Here is a 16,324-nt window from a genome sequence, read left to right as displayed (position 1 = left end):
GGCGACGTGCCGTAGTAATCTGACCCGACACATATCGGGACTGAGCGAGGACGTCCGAGATCCACCGTTGCATACAGGAGAGGACCGATGGCACCGTCCTGCCGTCCTCGTCCTGGGGTTCTTTCTCCTCAAAGTACACTGAGAGTGCCTCGATCGCAGTCGACAGCATAGCAAGCGGTTGTAGCTGGTGACGAACAGCAGAGTCCATGGATTCCAAATGCCTGTCTTCAACAAGAATTTTGGAGGGCGCTGGTTTCTTGAAGAGTGAAAACGGCATGCCATAGATCGGGTAACGAAATCGACCAGGCGGCTTGCAGAAGCTCTGTCCAGGCAGAGCAGAGGCAAAGTTCTGGTCCATATCGTGAGCCATGGCTCTGAAGATATCGGGAGGAGAAAACTGAAGAGACTGTGGTGTATCTCCGACCTTAAAGCCCGCACGCGTCGGTTTGTCATCGTCTTGTGATAACTCAGGTAGAAAGTTAGATAGCCAAGCAAACAACTCAATGTCTTTGGGAGGCCTAGGAGGGCTGTCGTCACAATCCATCGTCGACGTCGATTGTGGAGGCGTAGATGAAGGAGCTGGTGTACTAGTTGACGGGCCATGGACCCCCGACGTAGTCGTGTCCTTCTTGGTCGACGCCGTCGAGGCGAGAACCGCCGCCGTGATCTGGGCTATCAAAGCCGGGTCGATATGAAAGTGAGACTAGGTCGTCGTTCTGTCACTATCTTCACTACGACGCTGAACCCCCAAACTCTCCCTGCAAGAACGTCGCACGTCCCCGTGGGGACAAGGGCTACGATCTCTAACTGTAGAAGTACTACGATCCCCATCGTAGTTATCGTCCGAATCGTACCTACGACGACCACGATGGCGATAAACGCCCACGTGTCGTGTACTGTCTCTCGACGAGGCACTCGACCTGTCGTCCCGACGTAATCGGGAACGACTTCTGTGTCCACTGTCGTCCCGCACGACGTCCCTATCGTCGTTGGAAGAACGAGATACGGACCGACTGGGGACCGTAGTCCCCTCATGGTCTTCGTCACCACCCGGTCCCGTCGTAACAGGGGAGGTTGAGTAACGCCCTCGATCAACCGATTGACGAAGATCAGTCGTGCGGGTAGTATCATCAGCAGGCGAACGGTCCTTGTCGAAGACAGAAGTTGGCTGAGGCGGGTCTTTAACAACTGATTTCTTAGGAGTGGTCGACCCGCCACCCCCAGGGCCTGATGTGGAGGGTGCAGAGTCCAAGGATCCAACCGATGTCCTTCTCTGCTTGTAGCGCTGGTCAGCGGCCCGCTTCGCCAACGCACGAAGATACAAGTTAAAGTTTATTGAAGACAAGTTCTCACATTCTTTACAACGTTTATCCCTTGAACACGTTGAAAACCCGTCCTTAATGATGCAGGAAGGACAATACTTGTGAGGGTCCACTTTAGACAGTTTTCGTTGACACGAGGCACAAATGCCCGACATATTGCCACGTGTAGAATCACTGTCAAACAGCGAAACACGGGTTGAACACAACAATGGATTACCAAGGATTACATTCCAGGAGTCTACAGGTAAGACATATTATTATTATTACTTTATTAGAACAACTGTAGATAAGCGATAATCTACCGCGAAAGACTTTCTCGAGCGACCAGCTCAGAGGCGCGCTGAGAGATTTGTGACATGTCATAGGGAGGTGCGTGCGCAACCGGACGGAAACAAGTTTAATGTTTACATTCCAGCTTCTGGCTTCCTCTTAAACGTGCGACTAGACGTGAGGGTATGAGAGATACCCATTTGTACGACTGAAAACAGACTAAAACATGTTTTTTTGAGTAGGCCAGACTGTGCACACATGTGCATTTAATAGCTGTTGAATGCTTAGTTAATTTTTTTTAAATTTATAACACTACTACAGAAGTCTATGGGAAAACATTTGGTTTTGTATGACCTAAAAGCTAAAACTTTCAATTTTGATGTGTTTAATAAATCTTAAACCCCATTATGGTAAAAAGTACATTCAAATGAGCTTTAAAAACTAGGAAGTGTTTGCCAAATTGAAGGCACTTCCAGTGACACACATGGCATTATAATGTTTTCATGATTTCTCCACTTTTGATAAGACATTCTTCTATATCATAACCCTATTTTAAGGAAATCTTTGGACATTTTGGAAGACAATCAGTCAATGTCTTTATTTCAAAGGTGGGTATTTGTGACATGTTCACCGGCTTTTGACTTTTTGATGACCAGAAAGCAAGTTTAATAAAACCTGTTTTCTTCCCTTCCTTGAGGCACTATCTCTATAGCTGCCTCTTCTACCAGATCTGTTACCTCGAGACAAAGAGCCTCTTGGTAAGTTTCTCCAAAGCTGTGCAAGATTAAGAATTACACACTGATAGGAGTGTCCATGGCTGGAGTAGGGGGTTATGGCCGACTTCCCAGGGCTGCTCATTCAGCCCTAGCCCAAACAAAAAGACTGATTCCCCATTTACCACATCTTCCCAAGGCAAGGGTGTTAACTGTCTATAAAAGTCCAGTTTCCACCCTTGCCAAACTAGGCTGGAATTATGGAGTATATTTGGCTTATGCATTGTCCAATCCAAATTGCATAGTGAAATCGACATCTAGTTCGTAAACTGACGTGCAGATTTCCGATTTGCAAAGCACGTGAACCGCCAACATGGCCTCAACAGATATTATCCAAGTCTTTTCATGCTTTTAATCAAAGTGTGCACGTGATTAGATGCAATTCGCGAAGTCAGACCCATTTTATTACAACATAGATTTTGATTTCAATCAGACAATCTTGACTGGGTGCTGCCTTTTTGTTTGAAGCAAATGCAAGTGATATGAGAGGTGGAATCTGATGGGTCAGTAGGAGAGTGAGTGAGTGAGTGAATATGGTTTTACGCCGCTTTTAGCAATATTCCACACATTGTACCCATGTCGGGAATCGAACCCGGGTCTTCGGCGTGACGAGCGGTCAGTAGGAGAGACATAGATGGGACATAACTCATAATTGCCACTGGTGCCAATAATGAGTTATGCTAAGATCATGCCCTAGAAATTCACTGCTACTGCCATTATGTTTTTTCTTAATCTTTTTATTGATATAACTGTTAATACAGGTCTGTCACAAGGAAAGAATTTAAGATTTCAAATGTTGGAATAAGTCTCCCCAGGGAAGAATTATATGAAACTTACACCGTGAGACTCTCACCTTGTAATCTGACAACTATTGGTATTTTCAGTTGTAGTTCTGCTGCAGCTGCTACAATGCCCTGAGCAATTATATCACATCTCATGATACCACCAAAAATATTCACCAAAATCGCATGAACCTGCCAAGAAGAAAAACAGAATGCATCAAGTTTGGAATACTCTTCTATAATAAAATTGTCGTATTATACACAGGGTTGAGTATTTCATGGGGTATTTCTGCAACACAAAGACATTACTTGGCACGGAACACCGGAAATACCATGTCAACAATCCGTACTGAAATACTCAAATTAATCATGTAATTACACTGTCTGGTTGTAGAAAGAGTTCATAATATATCTGGACTGTTGGTAATCTACTTTATTAATTTTATTCAACATTTCATTCAATATTGTTTCAATTCATTTCGGCAAAATCATATGTGAAGTGATCGGAAGATCGCAGAACTCACAGTTATTTACAGCAACCACGGTCATGTTACAGCTATTGACGCCTTGAAATGAACTTAAGTGGATAGAGAATGGATATACATATCGTAAATACCATACTTTGACTCGCAGTCAGTCATACTTGTTGTAGTTTGACTATTATATGTCAACATTAAGTTTTCGCAATCGTCGGCGCATGGACGGTGATTGATCAAATTCTTCCATTCGAAAACATTTCCGGCAATGGCAATCAAATGAACCAAAGTGCTACGCTTATGGTTATTAATTTCTTTCATATATATACAGTAAAGCTGCAACTACACATGATATTGGAATAAATAATTCCTGATAAAATAATAGTTTCAGATACAATTCTTCCGCTCATTGTATCAAAATTCTTTAAAGTTATATTATCCGAGAAAAGTGTGTACAGCTGAATGCTACTTCTGGCTTGGTTTACGAGACAAGACGCACGATAATCTTAATCTCTGCATATAAAACAATGCCAATCAGAACAGGAAATACAATTTAATCAGCTAATCATTATGTTTAGTGATGATTAAGTTTAACTGACATAATCTGTTCCGTTTCCCTGAATTCGCTGAAGGGCTATGATGTAAAAAAGATTTCTGCGGAAGACAAACACATTTTTATTGCAAACGTAGAGTTTTGTATGTACTAGTGATGTGCTTTATTCCGATTCGCTTTATAGCCGGGGTATATAAATTAGCATTGATTACCCACTTATTTTATGAGACAAATAACCTCTGCGTATGAAACATTGTCCCTCATACAGTACACAAATATCATTGAATTTGTATTTGAATACCATCATCATGTCTAGTGAGGTTGTATCCAAAATTTAATTTTTTTATTGGCCAAATTTGCAAACAGCAAAGCAAGCACACAAACTCCTATTGCCGCCATGACCATAACTCACGAAATGCGCAGTAAAGCAGTGCGCATGGAAAGGGAAGTAACTGCATGTTATATTGGATCGCATTGTTTTTAAGTATTGTAGCATTTCACAGTTGAGGTCGTGTGTTCGAGATGCGGAACATTTAAGGATTTTTTCTTTAAAAATGTTGAAAATGGAAATAAAAACGAAACGTGAAGCGGACTTTATGATCATGCGGCGGTGCCTGAGAACCAAGAATATATTTTTTTTAGCCCCATATAGTTCCAATAATGAATATGTTGATAATAGAGAATGAACATCTTTAAATCAAACACTTATAAGAAATAGCACAGAGGGTCAACCATGCCAAATACCTTGAAAATAAAACCAGATCAAAAGTTTGTGTTAACCCTTACCTTTGGGTCTGATGTGATGAGTCTAAATGCTTCCGTCACCTGCTGTGAGGTGGCACCACCACCGACATCAAGGAAGTTGGCTGGAGTGCCTCCATGCAACTTGATGATATCCATTGTGGCCATGGCCAGACCAGCACCATTCACTGCCAAACAAGACATTGCTTTATAGCTGAAAATATTTTCATGACAAGTTCTTATCAAACAGTCCTGTCCCTCACAAATCAGCAACCTACTATACTGCTGGATTCCCTGTCAACTACATTCTAAATCACTTATCCATCTTCTAGAGCCTATATGTCTGTTGTCTCATTAGTACCTCTGTATCTCTTATTGAATAAAGCCTACCAGGGTAAATTGAAAAGTGTGTGGCCTCATAGCTATTGTTTTGTGAATATGTGAGGTTTCAACATGTGTATTAAGAATGTCATCTCTTAAAGACACAACACCAAGTTACAGACACAAAGTTCTGTCTGACCGAAGCTGACACTATTGGGATTAGTCTTGGGTCAGTACAGTACTCTACAAGAGCAAGCTGTCCACAAGATGGCTACCCACTATGTTGATACCAGATCAGAAGATCACCGACTGAACTTTTGACGAGTTTAATAAATGCATATTGTAACCCAGGATGAGACCTGGATCCATCACTTTGCTCCAGTGTCAAACTTCAGAACAAGCCTTGGAAACATTTGGCCTCACCCCTACCACAGAAGTACAAGCAGGTAGCATCAGTTGCCAAAGTTATGGAGTAAAGGGATAATCATGAATGACTATCAATAGAACTTTCAGTTGAGAGAAGCTTTGGAGGTAAAGCTCTGGTCACATGTCACAAGTGGCATTGACGGCAGTTGCAGACTGTGGCTTTGAATTACTTCCCCACTATATCCTCCCGACAGAGGGTTGATAGCATGTCCTTGCACTCTGATGGTGTCGAAAGTTGCACACAATATCAATAACTCGACTGTCTGGTCCAAATTACAGGAATTTGGATATTCATACTTATCCTGACATAACACATTGCAATTTCCTTGTTCACTTTGATCATATAACACAGAACCCAAACAGGATTCTTCTACCTGAGTTATCAGTCACTATTCCCTCACTATCTTCTCATCAGCAATCAGCTTGATATCCAGACTGGGGACAGATGGGCAGGCCAAAATACTTGTTGTGTCAGGGTGAGTATACTAATATCAAGAATATACAAATTCATGTAAATTATTTCTTATCCGACAAGCTTTAACAAATTTTTCTTCGGCACCAGGAAGATGCGGCTGTGAAATCCCGGAGTAAGACCTTTTGGAGACAGGAGCTCCAAAGGCCCCTTGTCCAAATGGACCCAAATGTTGTCCTGTAAGGGCTCCAAATGCACATCTAAGTACGGTAGTTGAAGGGGCCATAGCGTGAGAGGCGGTTGTGCAATTGAGGTTAACTGGCACCCGTAACAAAGAGTCGGAATAACCCAGTAGTCTGATAAGAGTTGACCTCAATCTTTCCAGAACCGCTGTCAGGAGTGTTGTGAGGAAGGACGACCAGTGGTGGGGAAGTTAGTGTAGGATCCAAACAGTATTGAAATTAGAGTTCTTAGCTCTTAAATCATGGGCTTTCACTGAGCAATTCCGTGATTGTCTCTAATATGCACTAAACTTTACCGTCTACAGCGACAACAATCCCCTAACATAGGTACTCACAAAAGCCAAACTTGATGGAACAAAACATAGATGGGCAGCTGAACTAGCAGACTACAAATTCACCATAAAGTACATGCCTGAGAAACAGAACAGCGACGCTGATGGACAAAGTAGGATGTCACTAGACTTTCATGAATAAATGTCACATTGTACAGAAGAAGTAAGTCATAACATTATAGGAGCCTCCATTCAGACAGTTCAGGCAAGAGATTCTAATGAGATAGTATGGATATCTGCAATCACAGACAATTGCAGTGGCCTGACAGAACTTGATCTACCAACTGACAATTCTAGATCTTTCCAGCATTTCACGCCAAGAGACATTCGACAAGCTCAGAAAAATGATCAAGCTATCTACCCGATCCTACAACTACTGCAATGGAAAGAGAGTAGGAGAAAGGTGCATGATTTGGTACTTGACAAAGAGAAACCTGAGCTCAACTGTTTATTCAGAGAATTCAGCAAATTGTTCTTTAACAGGGAAGGTATACTGTGTCACAAAAGTTCAATCTTTTGTCTACAAGAAAGAATTCAGATAGTGTTGCCAAAAGTGTACAGAATATCATTGGTGTTGAAAGAACTCCACAATGACATGGGTCATCTAGGGACAGAAAGAGTGACTGATCTTGTTAGAGAGAGATTTTACTGGCTATTCATGCTGCATGATGTGGAGACATATGTGACTAAGGAGTGCAGTCGTTTAAAAGACAAACCACCGGCTATCATGCAAAGAGCCCCACTGGTACCAATCACGACAACACCTCCATTTGAAATGGTATCCATAGATTTTGTACATCTTGAAAAAAGTTTGGGTGGATTTGAATACATGTTGGTAATATCTGACCATTTTACAAGATTTGTTTAAACTTACCCTACATGGAATAAATCTGGAAAAACTGCAGCTGAGAAAATATTCAACTACTTTGTACTACGTTTTGGCTTTCCACAGAAACTGCACCATGACCAAGGCAAAGAATTTGAAAATAACTGTTTCATCATATTCAGAAATACTGTAGAATGACTTGGTCACGCATCACTCCACATCATCCTCAGGGGTATGAACATTGTTAGGAATGCTTTGGACACTACCTCAAGAAATGAAGAGCAACTGGAAAAATCATGTGAATAAAGTAGTACATGCCTACAACTGCACCTGCCACCATTCCACCGGCTACTCCCCATTCTATCTCCTACTTGGCAGATCGCCTAGATTGCCAGTAGACCTTATGTTTGGTCTGGATAGAGGAGAAGGAAAGAGTGATCCAAGAAAGTATGTGGAAAAGTGGAAATCATGTATGCAGGAGGCTTATGAGATTGCAAACAAGAATGCAGAAAAGACAGCTGTCAAAGGAAAGTATCAGTATGATACCTACGTTCCATGATCCACAGTATCCGATCCTTAGAAGCGAAGAGTGGCTGCTCCTAACCATTAGATGTAGCAACACTAGCCATCAAAACACAAAAGGAGCCCCTCGGTGAAGAATGCACAAGCTTGGAAACCCTGTTAGGAGACGACGAACAGGATCTTGAATGCCGAGTCCAAGGCACAATCAACCCGAGACGCCTGATGAGGTGTGAGGGATGTATGGGAGTACCCTGAGGGGACAAGAGTGGTAAATGTCATACCGAACTGACATCCTGAGGAGAGTTCAACAGGGGTGAGCTGACCCAAGGTGAGGATAACTAAGGCAGAGTCTGTGACAGCTGAGCCTGAGATCAAGAGGGAACAGGTGGCGCCTGAGGAGGCAATGGTGGCGTACCGAACATCCAAGGCTGATAACCCTGTAGTTGCGCCTGTGAATGCGATGCCTGAGAAAGTGGAGCCTATGGATACGATGCCCGTAGCTTGGAGAAATGCTTGAGGAAGCGCCTGCACCACATGAGGATCCGGGAGAGGAGCCGGAAAGGAAGGCGGCAACTGGATAGCACAGTTAAATACGTCTGAGAAGCTGCCTTTGTCTGATGAGGGGTCTGAAGGTTCCAGGTCGACTGACACAATGGAACATGAGGTTGGGTTTGCCAATAGGCATCAGTGGAAGATGACAGTAGGCTGGGAGAGGTCACAGCCGAAGCGCCACAAGTAGTTATGAGAGGCACCATCGCAGTACCCGTCGGACAAGTTCCGTAGCAAACAGACAGGAGGGGTGATGACCTTGTGAGAGCTGATGAACCAGGTGAGGTAGCCCCCAGGTCGGATCCAGCTGATGATGAGCCTGTATGTGTTGCTGATGTGGTGGAGGTGACAGTCGCAGGCCTACTAGAGGAGTTTGAAGTCTGGCGGGAAAAGAAACCTGTCGGAGGGTAAGTAGACGTAAATGTCACATATTTATTGATAAGGAACGCTTGGGACCCATAGATAAATGTATATAGTAAGATATTCAATTCAAACCGAAATGACACACAAATCCAATCCCAAATAGGGAGTGGAAGCAAACACATCCATTCACTACGGGCCATGAAGGAAAAGTGATGAGAAGTACAGGAACATGTTGGGAGCGTGGTGGTAGGAGGATGTGTTCCAGTGATTATTGTTTTCACAATTTTCTACAGTCATATGATCGAAGCAAGAAGGAATTTTACAAACTGTTGTGGAGGGATTAGTTAAAAATAACATTTTCACAAGGAAAAAGATCTCTGACAGTCCTCTGCTGCGCATGACTATCAACTATCTACAGACATACCAATACACCCGACATTGCAGTTCATAGCGATCTCAGTCAGTCCTCCGCTACACATGTCTATCAATGATCTACAGACATACCAATACACCCGACATTGCAGTTCATAGCGATTTCTGTCAGTCCTCTACTACATATGTCTATCAATGATCTACAGACATACCAATCCACCTGATGTTGCAGTTCATAGCGATTTCTGTCAGTCCTCTACTACACATGTCTATCAATGATCTACAGACATACCAATACACCCGACATTGCAGTTCATAGCGATTTCTTTCAGTCCTCTACTACACATGTCTATCAATGACCTACAGACATACCAATACACTTGATGTTGCAGTTCATAGCGATTTCTGTCAGTCCTCTACTACACATGTCTATCAATGATCTACAGACATACCAATACACTTGATGTAGCAGTTCATTGCAATCTCTGTCAGTCCTCTGCTACACATGTCTATCAATGATCTACAGACATACCAATACACTTGATGTAGCAGTTCATTGTGATCTCTATCAGTCCTTGCAGTGCCTCTACACGTCTATTAAGCCTACAAACATACCAAGACAACCGATGCTGCCATCCAACCCGATGTAATTGAGATCTGCTTCAGCTGCCCGTTGGTCTCTGTCATCCTCCTGGCTCCAGTCACGGAGAGAGAAAATGTCCTTTTGGCGGTATGAGGCATTATCATCAAAATTCAACTTGCAGTCCATGCAGAATACTGTGAACAATGAATTTTACATATACTGTTAAATAACTGCTTCTTTATAGTTACAAAATAAGAATGTTAAACCTATTGAAATCTTTAATCTTATTATCAACAACTGCTAACAGTGCCCATGCTTAAATCCAATTGTCACAGAACTTTTGCCTATGGAGCACTTCTCTCTCGGCTGCTGCCATCAATGAGCCTCCTTCCATTCTCTTCACACTTCATTATTTCGTATTCCCACTTGTACATATACTTTATATATGATCTTCCTTTATGTTTTAGTGGGTGGACATGGTGCACCAAAAACATTCACTATTATCATTCAACTGAGTGTATACTAATTGAACAATTGGGACAGTGACCCTTTCAACAAGAAAATACGTGGTCATTTTGAGTTGGGTTTGGCGCTGCTTTGAACAGTATTCCAGTAATATCACTGTGTTTCAGTTTAATATGGGAGGAAAGCCCAAAGTGACGCAGATGTCAGATTTTTGCCACCTTGGTGAAACCCACAAACATGGTTATGGTGCTGACAAACCAAGAAACTTAATCACGACAAACCAGGATCTTTAGACAACTGGGCTACCCATGCCAACCACCCCCCCCCCCCCCCATCCCATCCACTAGGTAAGTAATATCAGCGATACACAAAATGTTTTACATGGCATCTTTCTCAGATGTAACGTTATATATTGTAGCAACAATGTCCAATGTCAGTAGTCTCAACAATTTGTTTTTCATCACTGCCGTTAACAAGTCTCTTCAAGTTCAAAAATTTAGAATTTAGTTGTCATTGAATATGACTTCACATAAATTATACAAAGCTGGCATGTCCCAGTATTTCTTCTGAGTTATGCTGCAACCATGTGTAATTGGGAAGCCAGATTGATTGAAAGTTTTTGCCATACGAAACATTGTGTGTATTGCTGACATGACTTGTGGTTGGCAATTCTGTAATACCAGGGTAATTCCTAACAGATGCATTTTGGGCATCATATGAAGACAACTTAGGCTGTGATGATTCAAATTTTATAAGTCTTTTTTCTCTGAACTTTTTTCAGCTGATTTTCCTTTTTGGTCATGGTTTATTAGTTACAGGAAAGAACCTTTAAAAATTGCCCATATGACTACTATATTTGTAAAATGTGTAAGCTCGATTTAGTAGGACCATTTGAACTAGCAACAAGTGAAAGGCGCTGATAGTAAAGTGAGACACATAAGGCAACGAAAAACAGGAAGTTTACATTCAATAACTGAACAGCTGTGCCAGTGATATAAAATACATTTGAGACAGTCAGTGATCCCCATAGTTATATAAATCAAACTATCAACATGAATGCGCATGATGACCCACTGAGATTAAGCATTATGCACCAATCAATAAATCACTGCAACAATCACAGCCTCTGCCTGAGCAGAACACTGGATCTATTCATAATTAGGGCTACATTTTTTAATGTTAATTATTCAATTTTGTCACATGCCTCTCAAAATGTGGGTCACTAGAGGTAGGACACGCAATTCATACACTCGAATACATGACACTATTAGTAAACGCGATATATTTCTTACATTTGTATACTTATCCTGTATTACTCCTTAAAACATCTACTGCTTACCTTACGACAAAGAAAACAGATCTTCGCGTTAGTCCTAGGTGAAGAAAAAAATATTTTTCCTTCTTCAATCTACTTTTACTAGGACTCATCACTGCAGTCATGTGACCTTCCGTGGTGACATCATATCTGATCACATTGCTGCTCTTCATCCATGCTAAAAAATGTCAGGCAAGTCTGCAACGGGTGGGCCCTTAGACGTAGTAACACAGGATAAGTATACAAATGTAAAAAATATTTAGATTTTACTAAAATGTTTTACTTATCCTGCATTACTTCTAATGCATCTGTGGTGGGTATACCTTCAGATTTTAAACCTCAAGATATATATAATCCCTTCAAACGACATGTGTGTCAAGGGAACAGTATAGCAAAAACAAAAAGCCAGACAGTAAGACTCGTTCAATCAAACGAAAATTGAGGATAAGGCCATGTGAACAAACAGTAAAAAGAAATTGGCATAAGCTAAAATCTTAACTGCGTCACCAAGCCAAAGCTTAAAAGCTTGGAAAAATCCCATGGTCATGTCAAATAAACACCGCACAAGTCTGGTAAGACTGGCTCCGGACATGACAGAGGATGTTCATTATTTGCGTTAGGGATTGGTTACCTGCTGGGCTACTACGAGAGGGCCAAAGCTACGGACACCTTTGACATCTTCAAGTGCCACATCTTGAAGATAATGGCTGGTGTCTGACCTCCCCCAAACATCCTTCCATGATTGCTCAAATAGGAAAGTTGCTATGTACAGCCAGGGTTGAGGTAACCGCTCTGATCTCATGAGGATTATTCCCTCTCGGAGGACCGAGGTTAGTGATCTCAAAAGCCTGCAAGACGACTGCGTGTAACCATACTGATATGGTGTTGTGACTGACTTTGGTCGTGGATGTCTAGGATACAGGAATGAACAACCGTTTCCTCGTGCCACTGCTAGTTTTGGAGCAGCGGATGAAAATTTGGAGGAGTTCACCCTCATCTTCGCCCACCCCACAATCATAGAGATTGGTAGAATGGTGAAAGACCGATCGGGTTGTCCTGGTAGCTGATTCTTCGGTATGAAATCCCATCACAGCCTGATGTGAACCGCTCCCTGCGTACCATGCTCAAAGAGGACATGGGTGATGTCGAGTGCATGTAAGTCACTAATGTGTGCTGCAGTGGCTAAAGCCAAGAGAATTTTTTTTCTTGGTGAGGTTGAAAAAAGGATGATGCATTGAGGAACTCCAAGGTGGGGCCAGCGCAATCCTCGAAGTGCCAAGCAGCAGGGACAGATTTTGGCCTTCTGATCCTCCAGCCTGAAAGAGCATAGGAGGGCCTGTAGTTCTTGAACCTTGGTCATATTGTGATTCTCTGATACAGCAAACTCTGAATTAAGCACTACCAAATATGTAGTAATAGTGCTGCCTTTCAAGTGTCGTTTGGTACACAAGTGTAGGAGGTACTCGGCTAAGAATTGAGGTGAGGCTGTCGTGGGATCTTGATTCTTTGCCTTACAAATGATCACCACTTGTTATTGTATAACCCCCTGGTGGAGGGACGATGTGCCATGGCCTCAGCTTCCGGCACCAAATAGCCTTTATAGAGTAGTGGCCAAACCCTCAAACTGCTGACATACCCCTCCCCATAGTAGAACAAAACAAATTTAGATCTCTCTTATGTTTTTGTATCGAATAGACAAGAAAATGATGGTTGTGGTCAAATGTTTTGGTGGCAGATACTGTTTTTGTGTCAGAAAGCACTTTTCAGTTGTAAAAAATGAGAAAATAAAAAAAAAGTCAAACAAAAGGTAGTGCATGCATTGAGTCCTTATTTTATCATTTATGTGATAGTTTATACATAGTAGGCTTGAATTATTATTACTTTTTCAATTATAGCCTCTCACAAGTTGAGTTATTAGTAAAAACAAGTCACAATATGGTAAATTTTACAAACCTGTAGAGGTTATGAATTCTCTGATGAAATCCTCCTTGGGGCACCTATTGCATTTTCCTTGCTCAAGAAAATCTACATGACATAGTTGTAACCATTTTCCTTAATAAAAAATGTTACCACACAAAAAACTTTGTTTTTGTATGATATACGACCACCCTTACGGGGCCTCACCCTCCATGGCGCGTCACGCAAGGGGGAGCAACTCTCACCCAAATCACTTTCCATATGTCTAATGCTGACGGAATGTGGGGAGGTGGGTGGCCGTGCCCCAAGGAGGATTTCATCAGAGAATTCATAACCTGTACAGGTTTGTAAAATTCTTTCAAATTAGATCCTCCTTGGGGCACCTATTGCATCAAGATAGATTCCTAAAGATAATATAGGAAGGGGCATCCGTCAGCAAGAGGCATAAATAAATACATCGTATTTGATTATTCAACAGAATAAAATATATAGTTCAATAAATGGAACCAACCTCATCGTGAAGCACCACCGTCGAAAGGTGGGGGCTAGGGACAGGGCGTGGTCGACCATATATTATGATAAAGCCTGTTTTTGCGGCTTGTCATAAGTTGAGAACTCGAACCCCTACACCCCCCCTCACTTTTTTGAACAAGTAATATAGGGGCGTAGATCACGAGAGACAAAAACCCACGCTGAGCTAGGCCAGAGGGACCCCGAGTATCGAAGGAGTGCGTGTGCAAATACGAGTATTATCGAGTAGTAAGGACTGATTTTTATCGACCGCAGAAGATAAAATCTGGACCACCATTACTGAGCAGTATAACCAGAGGACAGTCTAAAATCTTGAAGGCTCAATTGACTAGAGATTAGAACTTTGCCCAGTTCGGAGAACTGACTGACCAAACTGAGCACGCTCTCTTGAGTGTTTGTCGAGTTGGTAATGTTTGATGTTTGGCTCGGCTGGCTCCAAATAGCCGCAGAGCAGATCTCCTTAATGAGCAGAGCGTACACTCTTGTGACGTAGCCACTGCTCTAACCGAATGAGCCTTCAACCTGGTAGGGGGGTCCCTGCCTGTAAGCGTATACGCTGTACAAATGGTTGAAACTATCCACCTCGAGATAGATTGTTTGCTCGCAGGTGAGCCAGCCTTCCTACCTCCGTAACAGCAAAATAGTTGGTTATCCTTACGGATACCCTTAGTTCTGCTGATATAGGCCTTGAGGGTCCTGCGGACATCCAAGACATGAGCATGTCTTGCAGTGGTCCCTGACGAGGAAGGCTGTGAAAGAGCAGGTAGCTCAATAGAAGCCGTCACGTGGAAGGCGTGTGCGACCTTAGGACGGTAAGAGTCCAGTAGTCGAATACTGACTCTGTCCCCGGTGGCAGACAGTTAGTTCGGGATCGGTTGACATAGCATGAATGTCGCCTACCCGTCTGCCGGACGTTACCGCCACAAGGAACGCCGTCTTCCAGCTCAACAGCTGAAGAGAGAGAGACGACAGATCCTGAAAGGAAGGACCGAACAGCCAATCAAGAAAGATTGACAAGTCCCAAGGGGGACTGATCTGCCGGACTGGCAGTCGGATCCTGTCCACACCTGCTAAAAAGCGCTGCACTAATTGGTGTGCACCCAGAAGTGCCCCGTCGACAGGGACGTGAAAAGCTGCGATAGCTGTAGAGTACCCTCGGACTGTCGATGCGGCCAGGCCGTCATCTAGTCACGACTGGAGGAACTCAAGTGCGGCTACGAGATCTGCAGAAAAGGGATCTGCAATCCCTCTATCGACACACCAGCGCGCATAGCAGACCCATCTATCCATGTACTGAATGTTTGTCGAATCCCTCCGCGAACCCAGTATTGTGTCTGAAACTCGTGCAGGAATACCGCTCTTCTTGAGGTGATTCCTGACAGTGGCCAAGCCACCCATTGAATCCTGGGATTCGGGTGGAGGGCCCCGTTCTTGGATAGGAGGTCCGGTGGTAAAGGTAATAGAACAGGAGGCTGAGCCCGAAACCGGAGTATTACTGGAAACCAACTCTGCGCCGACCAAAAAGGTGCCAGGAGCACAAGTAGTCGTGCAGGCTGAGTGGCTAGCTGAGACAGGACCTTGGAAATCAGAGGCACTGGGAGGAATGCCCACAGAACTCTGTCCGTCCAATCTAGCTTGAAGTCGTCCGCTGCCACCGACCTCGGGTCAGGGACTCGGGAGCAGAACGTTGGTGTCTGGTGATTCACCCGAGACGCAAACAGATCCACCTGGAACGACCCGTATGACAGGGAGATAATCCCCAATATCCCCGGGTCAAGCCTCCACTCGTGAGGAGCAAGGATCCGGCGAGACAGAGCGTCCGCACGGACGTTGTCCAACCCCGGGAGATAAACAGGTAGCACCCTGATAACGTGAGAGTCGCACCATAGTAGGAACTGCCACGTCTTATTTCGGTGAAACCCACAAGCACGGGTATGGTGCTGACAAACCTAGAAACATAATCGGGGCGAACCGGGATTCGAACCCACAATCATAGGTTGCTGGCATGCCCAAAGGATGCAACTCGGAACTGGAGTATTGAGGGAGCCCCCAGGACAGATTCCCGACCTCAGTCCACCACTGAAGGTGTGTAATGAGCCACTGCTGAGTCTCGAGCACAGTCTCGAGAACTCCGAGTTCGCCCAAAGTCAACGGAGTGCTTGTTGAATGGGTCTCATTCTCAAGCGCGCCCACTAGACCACATCCACTGTCGCCGCCATGTTGCCCAGTAA

At 43.5% G+C, this 16,324-nt stretch overlaps 1 protein-coding gene across 5 annotated transcripts in view; it reads right to left on the bottom strand.

The window, feature by feature from the left end:
* LOC124118726 (succinate--CoA ligase [ADP-forming] subunit beta, mitochondrial-like) overlaps positions 1-16,324 on the bottom strand; it is a 49,942-nt gene that overhangs the window by 14,065 nt on the left and 19,553 nt on the right. For all 5 annotated transcript variants that reach the window (XM_048391378.1, XM_046480967.2, XM_046480969.2 and 2 more), the window contains exons 7-9: positions 9,898-10,059; positions 4,963-5,105; positions 3,219-3,339 (exon numbers count right to left, since the gene is read on the bottom strand). In XM_048391378.1, the coding sequence (XP_048247335.1) occupies positions 3,219-3,339; positions 4,963-5,105; positions 9,898-10,059 (426 nt within the window). The remainder of the gene's footprint in view (positions 1-3,218; positions 3,340-4,962; positions 5,106-9,897; positions 10,060-16,324) is intronic.

Source organism: Haliotis rufescens, unplaced genomic scaffold, assembly GCF_023055435.1.
Source record: "Haliotis rufescens isolate VD_foot unplaced genomic scaffold, xgHalRufe1.0.p SCAF_9, whole genome shotgun sequence".
In the NCBI taxonomy this organism is placed as follows: Eukaryota; Metazoa; Mollusca; class Gastropoda; order Lepetellida; family Haliotidae; genus Haliotis; species Haliotis rufescens.
The sequence above is the reverse complement of the archived record's forward strand: the minus strand, read 5'-3'. Positions and strand labels throughout refer to the sequence as shown.